Source organism: Scomber scombrus, chromosome 9, assembly GCF_963691925.1.
Source record: "Scomber scombrus chromosome 9, fScoSco1.1, whole genome shotgun sequence".
In the NCBI taxonomy this organism is placed as follows: Eukaryota; Metazoa; Chordata; class Actinopteri; order Scombriformes; family Scombridae; genus Scomber; species Scomber scombrus.
The window spans coordinates 550,351-568,803 of record NC_084978.1 but is presented as its reverse complement, the minus strand read 5'-3'; the positions used below and the strand labels follow the sequence as shown (position 1 = coordinate 568,803).

The 18,453-nt window shown below is 43.4% G+C and overlaps 1 protein-coding gene across 1 annotated transcript in view; it reads right to left on the bottom strand.

The window, feature by feature from the left end:
- LOC133986361 (arf-GAP with Rho-GAP domain, ANK repeat and PH domain-containing protein 3-like) overlaps positions 1-18,453 on the bottom strand; it is a 24,505-nt gene that overhangs the window by 242 nt on the left and 5,810 nt on the right. Inside the window, exons 2-12 of the mRNA XM_062426185.1 lie at positions 9,538-9,700; positions 8,121-9,074; positions 6,892-6,932; positions 6,204-6,286; positions 6,057-6,118; positions 5,266-5,505; positions 3,974-4,043; positions 3,750-3,870; positions 1,166-1,350; positions 660-766; positions 15-51 (exon numbers count right to left, since the gene is read on the bottom strand). Coding sequence (XP_062282169.1) covers positions 15-51; positions 660-766; positions 1,166-1,350; positions 3,750-3,870; positions 3,974-4,043; positions 5,266-5,505; positions 6,057-6,118; positions 6,204-6,286; positions 6,892-6,932; positions 8,121-9,074; positions 9,538-9,611 — 1,974 coding nt within the window. The 5' untranslated portion in view covers positions 9,612-9,700. The remainder of the gene's footprint in view (positions 1-14; positions 52-659; positions 767-1,165; positions 1,351-3,749; positions 3,871-3,973; positions 4,044-5,265; positions 5,506-6,056; positions 6,119-6,203; positions 6,287-6,891; positions 6,933-8,120; positions 9,075-9,537; positions 9,701-18,453) is intronic.

Sequence of the window (18,453 nt, the reverse complement as noted above, 5' to 3'; positions counted from 1 at the left end):
TCCATCGCAGAGACGCCAGTCGGCTTCTCCGGGTCCGACTCAGCCGTGAAGCTGAGGAGGCGGAGCAGAGGTCTGCAGTGAGGCTTGATGAAAGATCGCCACGGCAACAGCATTTTAAAGACAGAAATCCTCTTTTCTAAAAACCTGCTCATTTGAGTTTTCAGTGTTCACGTTGAAACAGAAAAGAAAGAAGAACAGAGCCAACAAACCCAAACTCTGCTTCTTTTGTTTCTGGTAGAAATCAACAGTTTGATGCAGAGCTGCAGGGAATTAGCTGTAAGGAGCTTGTTCTGATGCAATGACCTGGTTTTTGGCACCAAATGGCAAAGCCTGGCAGAGCGAACACTGAGTCACAGTTTCACTTAGAGAGGTGGACATAAAACATCTGAGTTTCTTTAAATGAAACAGAACTTTATTGTTTTAGGTTTTAAAGATTCTGTTACAGGGGGGAAAAGAAATTCTGAAATATTTGTTAAAATATTTCAGTTTCTTTATCGACAAACTGAAAAAAGCATCTTTAATATTTCAGTTTTAATTCGAGGAAACCAATCAGAGAACAGAATGTCCTGTAGAGTTGTATTAATGAAGTTATATAAAGGAGGTGATGATGATGATAATGATGATGATGATGATGATGATGATGATGATGATGATGATACCTGAAGGTTTTGTACGGCGTGATGAGGTCGAAGCTCTTGTGTTTTCCATCTCTGATCGTCGATCCGCGAGCTTCGATCAGCGTGATGCCGATTCCATTACGAAAACACTGCCAACACAGAAAGAAGAGACATCTTTTAATATTCAGTATCAACAGGAGGAAACCCTCTTTACTGACTACTGCTTTACAGACAGAGAAGAATAATTGTGAACTTTTCCTTTTAAGTGAATCTTTCACTAACATGAAGTTAAACAGCTGCAGGATTCAGCAGTGAAGCTCAGTCTCCAGTTCAGAGTGAAATATAAATGTAGCTTCATTTATTAGAAAAATGAACAGGAGGAATAATTACACTGTTCATATGGACACCTGACTGCTGGTTAACACACACTGGGAACACTGGAAACACTGGGAACACTGGAAACTGTCCTTTAATAACAGCTGAATTGAAGTGTAGTTCTTGCAGCTGCAGAGAGAACAGCTGACAGGTGCATCATGCGTCCCTCTCACCTGTTCGCTCTTATAAAGCCAGATCTGCTCCGTGTTGATGGCCGCGTACACTTTGGATTTGGTTCCTTTCAGCTCGAGGCCTCCGTGTTTCTGACAGTGAGACCCGGGACCGAAACGCCGCCGACCAAACACCAGCTGATCTCTGACGTGTTCCTGCAGCGTGGAGACCCAGCGGCGCCTCAGCACTGACACACACACACACACACACACACACACACACACACACACACAGTCATCATCATCATCATCATCATCATCAAAGGTTCAAACAGGAAGGAAAAGCTGATCATTACTGTGAAGCACCTATTTCAGCAAACTGTGTTCAACCTGAGACCAAACACATGAAGTCTACAAACACTTAGAAACAGAATTACACTTTATGAATTTATATCAGTGTGACATCATATCATTACATCATCAGTTAAACAAAGTCTCAGTTCATTTCACCTTCATCCATGAAGAACTAAAAAGCTGTTATTAACCCAGTAACCCTGAATGAATCATATGTGATCCATGAGTTATAGAGAGCTGTACGTCATCAGATACATGCAGTACACACATAAACCAGCAGGGGACCTTTCATTTCAATCAGGCGGGGAGTTCTGGTCCTCTGAAATGATGCCAACGCGGAAGTAACTTAAAACTGCATTCTATCAAAAGGCCACCAGGGGGCGACCGTTTTGGTGTCAAAAGGACTTCCGTCTCTATACAAGTCAATGGAGAATTCACCAACTTCTCACTTGATCTCTAACCTCAGTAATCGTTTTCAAAATGTGTTTATGGTCTCAATCGCTAGTTTAAAGCCTTCTTCAATGCAGTATGATGTTCATTTGGGACATTTTGGCCTCCCTGATTTTATATGTGACGATAAAGCAGGGTATGCATTAGGGCGTGGCTACGTGGTGATTGACAGGTTGATTGGTTCACAGGTTCAGGAGGGCGCCTCATGCTCCTCCTGATGCCCATATAAGTAGAATCCCTGTTTTTTTTTTCCCAGCATGCACCTGAAATGTTCAAGATGGCGCTGCTCAGATCAGATACTATTGGCCTCCGAGCAGCAGTCCACAAACCAATGGGTGACGTCACGGACGTTACGTCCATTTTATATACAGTCTATGATTTCAACGCTGTCAATCAGTGAGACACAATGTAGAGACATGGATATTTCTTACCAGTTACAATAGGTAAGAAAAACATTTAAATAGTATTTGTATCTGTCTTTGTAGTGTTTTTGTATTATTTTGCAGTATTTTTAGTAACTGATGATAGTTACTAGGTTGATGCAATGTTGAATGATTAAATATTTAGTATCTTATTTGATGGTAAATTGTTGATAATGTGTTTATCAGATTAGAAACAGCAGCAATAGAAGCTCATTTATCTGTAAATCTGTCAACTGTCATTTTATTGCATTTCATGTTATGACTGATATGAGCTCTATGCAGGACCTTTAAGGGCTTAAACATGTTGGATTCAATATGGTTTTAAATTGAAATGTTATTTAATATTTTTTTTAATGATTTGTTAGAAGGTCCAATAAACACTCCAGTTTCAAAGAATTAGGATTTTCTGGCAATTATATGATGGTTCAGACTTTACAGGGTTAAAAAGACATTTATCATTATTGTCTGAATCAGTAGATTTATGCACAATAAGCTTCTTAGCAGAAAGTCATCATATAGAAAATAAACCCAGAGAGAAAATTTAAACTGTAGCTCTCAGGAACAGAACAGATTGATCATGTGACTGAAAACATGATGCTGCATACATGTTATTAAATATCTCTGGATTTATCTGCAGAAGCTTTACCTACAGAGTTTATTTGATGTTTATAATGTTGCTCTCCTTCCAGATGCGTTCATACTGTTTTGTAACTCAGTTTCTTCTCTCTTCAGTGTTCTGCTGTTACAACACAATAACTTCACCTCCTGGTTGATGTTGATGGTTTGACTGAGCTCCACTTCTGAGTATTTCACTACTTATCTGACAGTTTTCTCTTCAGCAGCTAACGATCACAGATTTAGAGTGTCTCTGTTACTTCCTGTCTGAGCAGCAGAGTTAAAGTGTGTGCTGGGACGGTCGGCCTGCAGAGAGGCTGCAGCAGGTTACTGGGTCAGCCTTTTGTCTGTCCCAGCTGGAGCTCAGTCACATGACCCGCTGAGCTCCACGCTGCCACACACAGCAGCTACTGTACTGAGTGTTAGAGCAGGTCACACACACACACACACACACACACACACACACACACACACACACACACACACACACTGATGTCTGTTGGTTCTGTTTGTATGTAGCTGATGTACGACTCCCCAAAATAAACATTAATAAATTGTTGATGTGGTTTTCCAACAAAAAAAAGTTAATTACATATTTGGAAATTGTTAAAATGACATCAAAGTTTGACACAAGACCTGATCTCTGCACAGAGAGCGTAACATGAGCAGCAGCAGTGTGTGTGTGTGTGTGTGTGTGTGTGTGTGTATATGTGTGTGTGTGTGTGTATATGTGTGTGCGTGTGTGTGTGTGTGTGTGTGTGTGTGTGTGTGTATATGTGTGTGTGTGTGTGTGTGTGTGTGTTCACCTTCATTATCAGCCCTGAAGACAAAGATCCTATGACTCGTCACGATTTCGAATTTGTTGTCTTTGGCGGGGCGGGCCATCTGAATGGCAGCCAATGGGACGACTCCTTTAGGGTAGATGTCCTGAAACACGGAGCAGGTGTGATGTTAGAGTCTCAGCATCATTTAGTAAAGAAACATCTGTCAACAGCTGTGTGAACATGATCAATCAGAAGGATCTTCGTACCTTCTCGCTGCCGAAGTACATCAAGTTTTTACCGTCAAACTTCACATAGCGCTTCTGGAAAACATAGTTCCTGAAAAGAAAAAGAGTCACATGATCACATCACCTATAAACAAGCTATCTGATTGGTCATTCAACATATCAGAGTTTTATCAGACTGAGGAGGACAAGAAGGAAAACAAAGAGGAAGAAACGACAAACACACACCGAGTGGAGTGTAAAGAGTCAGAGGACGAAGAAGAGGAGGAGGAAGAGGAGGAGGAGGAGGAGGAGAGGAAGGTGAAGAGGCAGCTCATCAGGATTGAGGAGACGCAAGGAGGAGCAGAGAGGAGGAGATGCAGCAGAATAGTCAGCGCTGACCTTTGACCCCTGAAACACACACATGGACACACATGAACTCTGCGTGACGTTAAACGGCTGATTGGTTCCGACTGAAAGACGTGAAATCAGAGGACAGAACACGAGCTCCTTAAAACCTCTGAGAACAAAGGTGACGAGAAACTCACTGAGAGCAAAGAATCTCAGGAATGTGCTCAAGGTTAGTTCTCCCTGGTCTAACCAGCTGAGTGAATCAAACTCACCCCTATGGTTTAGCTCTCCCTGGTCTAACCAGCTGAGTGAATCAAACGCACCCCTATGGTTTAGATCTCCCTGGTCTAACCAGCTGAGTGAATCAAACACACCCCTATGGTTTAGTTCTCCCTGGTTTAACCAGCTGAGTAAATCAAACGCACCCCTATGGTTTAGCTCTCCCTGGTCTAACCAGCTGAGTAAATCAAACGCACCCCTATGGTTTAGCTCTCCCTGGTCTAACCAGCTGAGTGAATCAAACGCACCCCTATGGTTTAGTTCTCCCTGGTTTAACCAGCTGAGTAAATCAAACGCACCCCTATGGTTTAGCTCTCCCTGGTCTAACCAGCTGAGTAAATCAAACGCACCCCTATGGTTTAGCTCTCCCTGGTCTAACCAGCTGAGTAAATCAAACACACCTCTGAGGTTTACTTCTCCCTGGTCTAACCAGTGGAGTAAATCAAATGCACCCCTATGGTTTAGCTCTCCCTGGTCTAACCAGCTGAGTAAATCAAACGCACCCCTATGGTTTAGCTCTCCCTGGTCTAACCAGCTGAGTAAATCAAACGCACCCCTGAGGTTTACTTCTCCCTGGTCTAAGCAGCTGTATAAATCAAACGCACCCCTATAGTTTAGTCCTCCCTGGTCTTACCAGCTGTATAAATCAAACGCACCCCTATTGTTTAGTTCTCCCTGGTCTAACCAGCTGAGTAAATCAAACGCACCCCTGCGGTGACAGCTTGTCCAGCCAACCACTGATGATGGGCGGGGCTCTCTCGGTCAGGGAGGTGTAGCTGGCGTAGGGGGAGATGATCAGATCCTCTTCATTCTCTGATGGGAAGGTGTGGGTGGGCAAGGTGAGGCTGCGCAGGGGGGGTGGAGCTTCACCGACGGTGCTGTAACCCTGAGAGTCTCCGGAGTGAAGAGCCTGAGACAAACGCCTCGTCCAGGAAAGCTTGTGACTCCTGAACAAAAAAAACCTTCATATTCACACTTACAGATTTTATAAATTCCCACCATTAATAACCAAATGGCTTTAAAACAACAACCTTAACTTTTAACCATTTAATACCTGCTCTGGAACTTTTAACAGTATCACATGATCTTCCTCATCAGATAAAGTTGCTTTTATGTTACATGATTAAACCAATTCTCCTGCATGCTGCTGTTTATAACATTAATCTGAAGAGATGGTCCACACATATATAAAACTGTATCATCTGCATAACAACACACATTCGTTACATGTGCTTTAACACAAACATTTATATTATAAATGATTTATATGAAGAGAAAGTAAAGACCCTCTGGGCTCTGCAGATCAGATGATATGCAGATGATAAAGTTTAATCTATGAGTGGATCTTCTCATCCTGCTCCAGTTGAACGCAGACAGAACCGGCTTCAAGTTCTTCTCTTATTCTTTTTAAACTCGTATAAACTCTGAAACCAAACCACCACGTTGGAAGTTTGTCCATAAAGTGATAAAATCATCTTTAGTGTAACTGTCGTCTTACCCATGATCCTCTAGGTGTCTTTCGTCCTCCCTCTTTGTTCCTTCCAGTCGGTTTCTCTCACTCTGGAAACACATGAAGGATAAGATATTAACATGATGAGGAAGTTCTTATGAACACAGAGGATGTGATAACACGCTGCCGTCTCACCTCACACATCTGTGGAGTCCTTCTGGTTTGGAAGACAGTTTCACAGTAAGGGCTGATCTCCTCCTCTGGGTCGTCTGTCGAAGCTGTGAGCAGAACAATCTGAGCTTTACCTGCAGCATTAACCGTGATGTCACCCTAAACTCAGGCTTTAACCCTGATATATCCAGGGAATAGTATTAAAGGCACAATATTTTAATAGGGTTAGGGTTAGCTGGGTGTCTCTCCATCAAAACAACGTCAAAAGACAGTCTGATGATGATGATGTCAGTAAGTAGCATGTTCGTTTTTAGACATTTTAATTTGGAAAAGTTACATATTGAGGCTTTAACATAGAGCACCAACTACAGATTAGTCTTTAAAATGTTTTTAAAAATTGTGAAAAATGCCTTTTATAAGTTAAAACCACCCAAGATAATGAATTCAAATTGCTCCTTAGATTCAACCAGCAGATCCAAATCCAAAAATATTCACTTAATTCTCCTATATGACAAAAAAAAGCATGAAATCCTGACATTTAAAAAGCTAGAACCAGTTAATACTTGTTATATTTTAAGTGAAGTATAACTATAACAATTATCCAATAATCAAAAGAGTTGCAGATACATTTTCTATCAATCAACCGATCAACTAATCAATACATCTTTCTGTTAATATGAGCATTAGTAGTCAGAGTCACGGCTTTACTCACCTCTGGCTGAACCTGAGGAGTTGTTACTTAAAGTGCTGCCACTGAAAACACACACACACACACACACATCAAGAATCAATCAATAATATCCAGTAATCAGTTTAGTCTTTAATATGGGTCACAATCCAAAACCACAGCTTGGACCCGTAAAAGTGAAAGAAATGGGATTCATATAAGGATGGATTCTATCTGTCGTGACTGATTGGGTTTATTGTATTGACTAATGGCCAATTAATCAAAAGTCACTTGTTACAAACCAACAGTGTGATTGGAATCAGAGAAATATGGTTCACAACCAGGCGGGGAACTCCGGTCCTCTGAACTGAGGCCAACGCAGAAGTAACTTAAAACTGCATTCTATCAAAAGGCCACCAGGGGGCGACCGTTTTGGTGTCAAAAGGACTTCCGTCTCTATACAAGTCAATGGAGAATTCACCAACTTCTCACTTGATTTCTAACCTCAGTAAACGTTTTCAAAATGTGTTTATGGTCTCAATCGCTAGTTTAAAGCCTTCTTCAATGCAGTATGATGTTCATTTGGGACATTTTGGCCTCCCTGATTTTATATGTGACGATAAAGCAGGGTATGCATTAGGGTGTGGCTACGTGGTGATTGACAGGTTGATTGGTTCACAGGTTCAGGAGGGCGCCTCATGCTCCTCCTGATGCCCATATAAGTAGAATCCATGTTTTTATTTTTCCCAGCATGCACCTGAAATTTTCAAGATGGCGCTGCTCAGATCCGATACTATTCGTTTCCGAGCAGCAGTCCACAAACCAAATGGATGGATTGATGGATGGATGGGTGGGTGGATGGATGGATGAATGGATGGATGGATGATGATGGGTGCGTGGATGATGGGTGGATGGATGATGGATGGATGGATGGATGATGATGGGTGGGTGGATGATGGGTGGATGGATGATGGATGGATGGATGGAATAAACAAGGACAGTGAGAAAGACAGATATATAAAGATAGACGTACAGTACCAGTCAAAACTTTGGACACACTTTGTCATTCAAGAGAAAAGGAAGCTGTGTCCAAACTTTTGACTCGTTACTGTTAGAGAGAGAGAGACTAGGATAGAGATAAACAGACGGAGAGATTCTAGAGATGGAGTGAGTCGGTAGGTTCGTGGGTTTATTCAGGCTGATAGGATGAATGGATTCTCACAGAAAACTTTATCCAGAACATCTAAAAAACAAACTGGGCCCTGCTCTGGTACCTGTTCCTCTCGAGGTTCCTGTGAGGAGTTTGTCTTGGAGGAGTCGGAGGAGCTGACTGCTGGCTGCAGTGACTCCTCCCTCCACTGGGGGCAGTAGACCCAGGCAAAGTGCCCCAGTAGATCTCATTAGAGACCATCTCCATGCCACCTCCCCTGGGTGAACCCAACGGCGAGGAACCGGAGAGCCTCCTGTTGTCAAGACTACTGGGAGAGGAAGTCAATGAAGACACAGGAGGTGTCTGGTTCTGGTCTGTCCGTACAGGTGAAGAAGAAGACGAAGAAGGTGGGGAACCCTGGAATGTGGCGGGAGAGACTACGCGGTTCAGCCTCGGGGGAACAGGAGGCAACAACCCACCAGAGTCCGTTAGAGACAAGCTGCGACTCGCCCTCAGCTTCTCTTGGCTCGCTCTGCGGTTGGCTGACTTCTGGTTGAGGTCAGAGGTCAACCTGTTGGCAGGCGCTGGCGTGTCTCCTGAGTTCAGACCCTCGATAACAGTTAAACAGATTCCAGAAACAGACTCCTGGGAGAGCCTCCTGGGCAGCGGCGGTGCAGGGTCGGGGTTGGGGCAGAAGTGGACGGGTGTGGTCCGGCGGCGGTTGAAGACGGTTCTGGGTTTGGGAACCGGCTTCATCACAGTTCTGTTGGACTCAGAGTTGGTCAGCATGGCGGCGAGGTTCGGCACCGAACTGTTCCTTAACGTCTCGAAGTGTTCGGGTCTTGACGCGGCGCTGTGACCTCGTTCCGTCACGGACTGACAGCGGTCACGTGGGAGATCAGTCCCTGCTTTCTGATTGGCTCTTTGAGCTTCTGTCCTCTGAATGTAACTGACCAATCGTAGGATTCTCTTCCTGTGTCCTGTGGCGGCTACTCCCAGGCTGACCAAGGCGTCATGATCCAGGTGTGTGAAGTCTCTAGCCAATAGGAGACCGGCTCTACGGAAGGTGTCCAGGTACCTGCAGTGAGGACAGAGAGGAACAGCTGGTTGAGAGCACGTTGTCATGTGATGATGTTTCTACTTTAATACAGTGAAGGACAGCTGATTTATATTTTCAATCTGAGGCCGATGTTTATTGAGACATGTTTATCCCTCAACCCATCAGTTAAGGAGCCATCAGAGTGTCAACACCATATAACCACATGACATGTAAAAGTATCTACCTCTTCACATAACTGCCAATCACATATTTCAGCCAAAATCAAAGATTAAAGGAAAAAGTCCAACAACTGAAAACACATTTATGTATCAGAACTTAGTTTTTTCTGCTTTCCTCTCCCATGAATCATCTCACCACCCCTCACATGTATCTGCTGACCCTTTGGAGCGGTCTGATACAACACATGCATCCTGGCCCTGATGTGTGATGGTCACTGAAATAAAAACACACAGAAGTAGACCTGCTGCGTTGTGTGACTGACCTCTCCAGATGGATGGCTGCCAGCAGCGTCTCAATCGGCGTGCTTCCATCCAGCGCGGCCATGACGACCAACATGAGCTCTGGAACAGGTTTGGTCTCCTCCACATCCAGGAAGCAGCGAGGCCATCCCTGACCTACAGCTGGGAGCGACGGCCGCTGTCCATCTGCAGGAGAAAAAACAAGTATATCACAGCTTCTGTGTGTCGGTCCAGACTGGTTCACACATTCATGTTCCCCTGAAGATATACTGGAATAACTTTAGTTTATGACCAAATACTAAAGACGTTCCCATCAGACAACATTTAAACATTAAGTGAACCTCAGCAGCCAGATGTTTCTCTCAGGAGAAAACTAAAGTTTGGACTTCCCTTCATCAGATCAAACATCACTGCAAACATGTTCAATAAGTAAGAAATCACTGTTTCCTACCGAGCTCAGTATTCCACATGTATGTTCTGATAACTGATCATAACTGTTATGTCTTCATCTCCAAATGACCCCAAAAAATGTATAAAAGAAAATATTTTTTAACATATAAATGCTGCTTGTTAATAAGATTAATACATTAGAATCTTCTTCCTGCTTATTTCAGCATCGTATTTTCTTTATGAATCACTTCATCTAAATCTATGAAGAGTACATTTGTATAAAAAGTGAAACAATAAGAGCAGATGCTTGTTAGTGATAATAGAGAATACTGGACACTTCAAACATAGTTCAGGTCAACAGACAATGTTTGATTCTCTCTGACAGTAAACTGAATATCTTTGAGACAATAGAAGATTTTATCAACCAAACAACTTCTCCATTCATTGAGAAAATAATCATCAGTTGTTAAACCTCTGCTCTAAATCACACTTTAAGTTGTATTAAAGTGCCGGTAACCATAGCAACAGTAGTTAGGAGGCTTCTAACCTGCACACAGTCTGCAGACATGATCAACATGTAGATTCCTGGTTTCTCCCTGTGAGGCGGGACTGTGACCTTTCACCCCTCCCAGCCAACCAAAACCTCAGAAACAGAACAAAGCATGATGTCATCGGCCGGACACAGCCGCAGGATTGTTTGACTGCGCCTGCACCAGGATGAACTCTGACCTCTGACCTCTGACCTCTGACCTCTGCACAGACGCCAGCAGACTTGCTTTTGGAAACGCTGGCGGCCATAAAGTCAACGACGCGCTGTCATGTGATCAGATGCGCTGTCATGTGATCAGATGCGCTGTCATGTGATCAGGAAGTAGAAACGGCTCACAGATATGCTGCTTCCTGCTTTCATTTACATTGATATCAATCTAAAAAAATACCAATCACAGTGAAACTATTAATAATAAATGACTTTGTTTCATCATTACGCTGAGGAGCGACGTCCATTAACCTCCTCGTCTCTGACTCAAACTCAAAGTGTCTTTTTAGGGAAATATTGACTTTAACTAACAATGGATTCTAAATATCCAACAACACATTTTTCAGCAGGAAACAGTTCTTATAAAATATCTACAGTTCTGTTAAAGCCTCGAATCAGAGAAGGAAAAAGGAGCTCAACCAATGTCACACACACACACACACACACACACTCACACACACACACACACACACACACACACACACACACACACACACTTGTTTCTTTGAAAGACCTCCACCCTGCAGCTCAAGGCGACATGCTTCACCTCAGTAGCAGGCACTCCCTATATCCTGTGTGTGTGTGTGTGTGTGTGTGTGTGTGTGTGTGTGTGTGTGTGTGTGTGTGTGTGTGTGAATGACCTTGTGAAACAGTGTATGTGTGTGTTTGTGTATCTGTAGATTTCCTGAAATGGTTGGAATGCATTACGTTTTGTGTCTGAATTGTGTGTGTGCACGTGCGTGTTTGTGTGTGTGTGCGTGTGCGTGTGTTACTGTGTGTGTGTATGTGTGCATGTGTGTGTGTTACTGTGTGTATGTGTGTGTGTGCGTTTGTGTCTCATAGTTCATCAGAATTGAAAGCAGCTTCTATTCGTCTCATTTTAAAACATTTAGTTTAATAATCTTTATTAAAAATCTTCCAGCTGTAAAATAAAAAAGGTTTTGCTTCACAAAAAATACTGAATTCTGTAAAAAAGACAGAAATGTTTTGTGTTTGTGAGTCAGCTGATCTGTGAACAGCTAGAGGGAAGGACGGTGACGTTACAAAGAAAGAAGAAGAAGGGATGAAAAAAATCAAGAAAAAAGGAAGAGAATAAATAAAAGAATCACTAGAAAATCTGACCGACACCAAACTGTAACCGCAGAGTAAAAATAACCACACACACACACACACACACACACACACACACACACACACACTTGGGTCAGCGTCCAGCATGAAGACAAAGGAGGAGGAGGAAGTGAGTCACAGCAGCTTCCTCCTGTCGACCTTTTTCCTCCTCCAGACTTCAGCTGCTTCTGTTCTGAGATCTGCTGCGTGAGAGCTGATGTTTACTGTAATGATTCCTCCTGTTCATACTGACCATTAGAAGATCCCTTCATCATGTTTACTGTAATGATTCCTCCTGTTCATACTGACCATTAGAAGATCCCTTCATCATGTTTACTGTAATGATTCCTCCTGTTCATACTGACCATTAGAAGATCCCTTCATCATGTTTACAATGGAAGTGATGGAGGACTAAACCCACAGTCCTCCTTCTGTGGAAACATGGATTTAAAAGTTGATCTGAAGCTAATATGAAGCTTCAGTCAAATCTTCATCTTCATCTTCTATGTTTCATCGTTACAGTGTTTTTAGTAGCAAAGTCTTTGTGTTCCTATACTTCCACCACAGCTCAACAGGAAACGTGCTACTGAACTACTGTCGGAGTCAGAAACACATTAAATTCATCATGAAGTAAATACAGACATTTATATTTAAATACATTAATGATTGAGCTGAATTAGTTGTGACTGAGCTCAGTGGATGTTTTATCATTTTCACAGCTGCAGTTTATTTGCTGTGTTTCAATCAGCTGATGAGTTGAACTGATAAATGTTCATAAACAGGTAGAAGCTCCTGAAGGGTTAGGGGTCATCTCTCCTCCGTTACACTAGACCAGGTCCGACCTCCAGCTGCTTCTTACAGCAGCTGGTTGTTATATATAATATATTATATATTCTATTCAGACCAATAACAGCCTGAAAGGTAACATGTTGTCATGGATTTAGGAGAAGTGGACATTACTTTTATTGTGAAGGTCCTCAGAGGGATGTATTGGGAGGTATTGGGCTGCACTGTGTTGTTGAACATGTAAAGCTGCTGCTGGATCACTACTAACTGTTGATAACCGTTGGGTTGGATGGAGGTCAGAGTTAGATCCAGACTGAGACCGCCTCCTTCCTCTGAAGCAGTGGGCCGAACCAGTGAAACCATTACGTAATAACCTATAAATAATATATATAATATTTATTAGACGTTTACTATAATAAATCATCTATTTACAAAACAGATGAACAGTCTGAAGAAAAATGATGTTTCAGTGTTTTACAGATAATTTTCCACAGAAGCTGCTGATTGAAATATGATCAACATGTATTCACTGATCCAGTGGGCCACATTGGACCCTTGGCAGGCCGGTTCTGGCCCGCGGGCCTTATGTTTGACCCCTCTGCTCTAAAGGGTGTGTGTGTGATTACTGTGTTCACTGTCTGATCGAATGGCAGCGAGGCAGAAACATGAAGCAGAGTTCAGTTTAACTGGACTATAAAGTTCAGAGATCCAGATTCTCTTCATAAAGACAAACGGTATGAAACGTCCTGATGAACCTGGAGACCAGAGGACAGTCTGAATAGATGGAAACCAGCTGTGAGAACCAAACCAGACTGTAACTGAACTTTAGTCACAGGATGACGCTGAGTCGACAAATTACCCCTAACCCAAATGACTCATCTGAGCAGCAGAGAAAAACATGAACAGGTAGAACTGTGAGAAACACGTGAAGCAAAGAAATCACTGAGCAGCTGAAAGGAGGCGGAGTCTAATCTGAGAGAAAGAGCAAAAGGCCAAACACAGAGTGAATGTGAGGTTTCCCAGTGAGGCAGGAAGCCGGTGAAGGCTGCAGATAAAGAACGAGGCGAGGACAGAAACAGACCCAGAGGATACAGACACTCCCATCCTACTTCCACATGTACACAGAGAGCGGGCCAAACACAGGCGCAGCGAGGAGAAGAGGAGGAGAGGAGGAGAGGAAAAACTGGAGCTGGAAGAAGATCAGAAAGAAAAGAGGAAAGAAATATTAGAGCGGGAAGAAAAGATGGAAGAAAAGATGGAAGTGGAAGTCAGCTGTGTTTCTGCTCATTAATCAACCAACATGCTAACACCAGTTCATTCACCTAATGAGAGCGCTGTGGGAGCTACATGCTACATGCTACATGCTAACACCAGTTCATTCACCTTTACAAACACATTCAGATCTAATGAGAGGGCTGTGGGAGCTACATGCTACATGCTAACACCAGTTCATTCACCTCTACAAACCCCTGCAGATCTAATGAGAGGGCTGTGGGAGCTACATGCTACATGCTAACACCAGTTCATTCACCTCAACATACAAACACATGCAGATCTAATGAGAGGGCTGTGGGAGCTACATGCTACATGCTAACACCAGTCCATTCACCTCATCATACAAACACATGTAGATCTAATGAGAGCGCTGTGGGAGCTACGTGCTAAGCTACATGCTAACACCAGTTCATTCACCTCAACATACAAACACATGCAGATCTAATGAGAGCGCTGAGTGAGCTACATGCTACATGCTAACACCGATATGCTGACGACACGCTGATGTTAATTAACAGTAAAGACGTTATCATGTCCTACTCTGCCTCTGATTGGCTGACCCAGATAGGCTTTGATTCATTGATCATCGCTGATCAGCTGATACTTCAAACTCACTAAAGACTCAAAGTCATCTATCATCAGTGTTGTTATTCTCCATCCTTTAACCTGAGGACCACGATTGGCTCCAAACTGGTGGTGATGTCACAAACCCAGCTCAGTGATGTCACACCTTTAACTGTGACTGATGACATCATCACAACATGAGTTAAACTGTTCACACTGATGGTTTAATATCACAACACTGCTCACCTGCATCACTCATATCTGACTTTTAATTATATTATTATCATGGTTGACACCTGTTGTCTCCTCTTCCTCCTCTTTCTACTCTTCCTCTTCCTCCTTCTCCGCCTGTTTTACTCCTCCTCCTCCTCTTTCTACTCTTCCTCATCCTCCTCTTTCTACTCTTCCTCCTCCACTTTCTACTCTTCTTCCTCCTCCTCTTTCTACTCTTCCTCCTCCTCTTTCTCCTCCTCCTCCTCCTCTTCCTCCTTTTATCTCTGCTGTAATCAGCGCTGAAGATCTGCAGCAGAACAAAACACAGGATACAGCTGTCCTTCAAACTGCTGCTGAGGAAAACACACACACACACACACACACACACACACACACACACATCTTGAGGACTTCCTTCTGAGCATCTGGGGTTAAAGGCTCATTCTGACTGTTTCTCCTCATGGTGATGAAGATGATGAAGATGATGATGAAGGTGATGAAGATGATGAAGGTGGTGTTTCAGCTCCTCTTCCTCCTCACATCTTCATCTGTTTGCACTTTGTTAGAAACCAGCTGAACTTTGTTCCTCTTTGTGGACGCTCCCTGTTTGTTTCCTCTGCCCTTCCCTCCTCTCCCCAAACACACACACACACCCTTCCTCCTCTCCTCCATCCTGCCCTTGTCATCATCATCATCATCATCATCATCATCATCGTCATCATCACTTCTTTCCATCCTCTCATCTTCCCGTCTTTCTCTCTGTTTAAACACACTGACTTCATCTCAGTGTGTTTGAAGCTGTGAGAATCAGTTTCAGTTCAGCTTCCTCTGAATAAAAAGGAACAAAGTTCAGAAAGAGACTCGAGCTGCTAACAGCCAATAACAACAGAGCACATCTGTTTGGGTAAATAATTAAAGTATTATTAAATGAATCTGTGTCTGAGCTTCCTGATTAACTGTCTGGTTGATTAAATGTTTCTAAAAGTCCAACAAGACGACTTTAAATGTGTCAAAGCTTCAGTTTACTGTCACAGAGACGAAAGGAAGCAGAACATATTACGATACGATATGATATGATATGTTACGATATACTTTATTGTCTGCTCTGGGAAATTTGTCTTGGACTCAAGCTGATACATAAATAAATGACCTCCAACACAAGAACAACACATAGAACATCTCAGAGTGGAAAGATAAAAAGATAAAAACAGCATTGCACGAAGCCCCATTCACTAAGCACCAGTCATGAGTCAAAGTTTCTAATGTTGGTTTTCACATTAACAAGCTGAAACAGAGGTAAAGAAATAAAGCAACTTTAAGAGCAATAAAAAAGAAACTTCTAAATAGAGGTCAATATAACATTTTAAGCCTTTTTAAAAATAATATGAGTTTTTGTGTGTAAATATCTTCCTGATCAGCTCACTGTTATCCACATGGACACTTTATTCACTTCTTACATTAAACTAAAAACAGCTGATTGATGTTTAAACTCACTTCCTGTCTGATTCCTTCATTCAAACCAGGAAACACACGGAGGAACGTGATTGGCTGACAGACCTGTCAATCAAAGCCAGACAACATGACTGCTAGTGTGTTTGAAGAAAAGCAGTTAGGAAGGAGAGGAAGAAGAGTAGAGAAGAAGAGATGAAGAAGAGAGGAAGAAGAGTAGAGAAGAAGAGAGGAAGAAGAGAGGGAGGAGAGTAGAGAAGGAGAGAGGAAGAAGAGTAGAGAAGAAGAGAGGAAGAAGAGAGGAAGAAGAGTAGAGAAGAAGAGAGGAAGAAGAGAGGGAGGAGAGTAGAGAAGAAGAGAGGAAGAAGAGAGGAAGAAGAGAGGAAGAAGAGAGGGAGGAGAGAGGAAGAAGAGAGGGAGGAGAGGAAGAGGAATGACAAATGAAAGAGAGAGAGCTGGTGGGCGAGCGAGCAGTAGAATAACAGTGAGGCTCTATTGTGACACACAGAAGGTTCATTGTTCCAGAGCTGTGACTGGAACCACATACTGGGACATACTGGGACATGCTGGGACATACTGGGACATACTGGGACATACTGGGACATGCTGGGACATACTGGGACATACTGGGAGATACTGGGACATACTGGGACATACTGGGACATGCTGGGACATACTGGGACATACTGGGACACACTGGGACACACTGGGACATACTGGGACATACTGGGACATACTGGGACACACTGGGACACACTGGGACATACTGGGACATGCTGGGACATACTGGGACATGCTGGGACATGCTGGGACATACTGGGAGATACTGGGACATACTGGGACATGCTGGGACATACTGGGAGATACTGGGAGATACTGGGACATGCTGGGACATGCTGGGACATACTGGGAGATACTGGGACATACTGGGACATACTGGGAGATACTGGGAGATACTGGGACATACTGGGACATGCTGGGACATACTGGGAGATACTGGGACATACTGGGACATGCTGGGACATACTGGGACATACTGAGACATACTGAGAGATACTGGGACATACTGAGACATACTGGGACATACTGGGAGATACTGGGACACGCTGAGACATACTGAGAGATACTGGGACATACTGGGACATGCTGGGACATACTGGGACATACTGGGAGATACTGGGACATACTGGGACATACTGGGACATGCTGGGACATACTGGGACATACTGGGACACACTGGGACACACTGGGACATACTGGGACATACTGGGACATACTGGGACACACTGGGACACACTGGGACATACTGGGACATGCTGGGACATACTGGGACATGCTGGGACATGCTGGGACATACTGGGAGATACTGGGACATACTGGGACATGCTGGGACATACTGGGAGATACTGGGAGATACTGGGACATGCTGGGACATGCTGGGACATACTGGGAGATACTGGGACATACTGGGACATACTGGGAGATACTGGGAGATACTGGGACATACTGGGACATGCTGGGACATACTGGGAGATACTGGGACATACTGGGACATGCTGGGACATACTGGGACATACTGAGACATACTGAGAGATACTGGGACATACTGAGACATACTGGGACATACTGGGAGATACTGGGACACGCTGAGACATACTGAGAGATACTGGGACATACTGAGACATACTGGGACATACTGGGACATACTGGGACATACTGGGAGATACTGGGACATACTGGGACACACTGGGACACACTGGGACACACTGGGACATACTGGGACATACTGGGACACACTGAGACACACTGGGACACACTGGGATACACTGAGACATACTGGGACATACTGGGACACACTGAGACATACTGGGACACACTGAGACATACTGGGAGATGTGGGGAACAGAGGAAACAGAGATTCTAAGATTTAGTTAAAAAATCTGAAGGAGAGACGTTAACTACAACTCCCAGAATGCATCTGGGCTGCTTTATATGTGCAGCAGTGTGTGTGTGTGTGTGTGTGTGTGTGTGTGTGTGTGTGTGTGTGTGTGTGTATACAGTGCATCCCTTCACTTTCCCCACATGTTATTATTTTACAGCTTTATTCCAAAATGGATTAAATTCCTTTTTCTCATCAATCTTCTCACAACATCCCATAATCACAAAGCCACAAAAGGTTTTATAGAAATTCTTGCAAATGTATAAAAAATTAAAAACTGTAATATCTCATGTTCATCAGTATTTTCTCTTTACACTTATTGAGGCTCCTACAGGCTTCACACCTGTGTTTAGGGAATTTCTCTCATTCTTCTCTGCAGATCTTCTCATCTCTCCGTTCATCTTTCCCTCCATCCTGACCAGGTGGGGAGTTCTGGTCCTCTGAAATGAGGCCAAC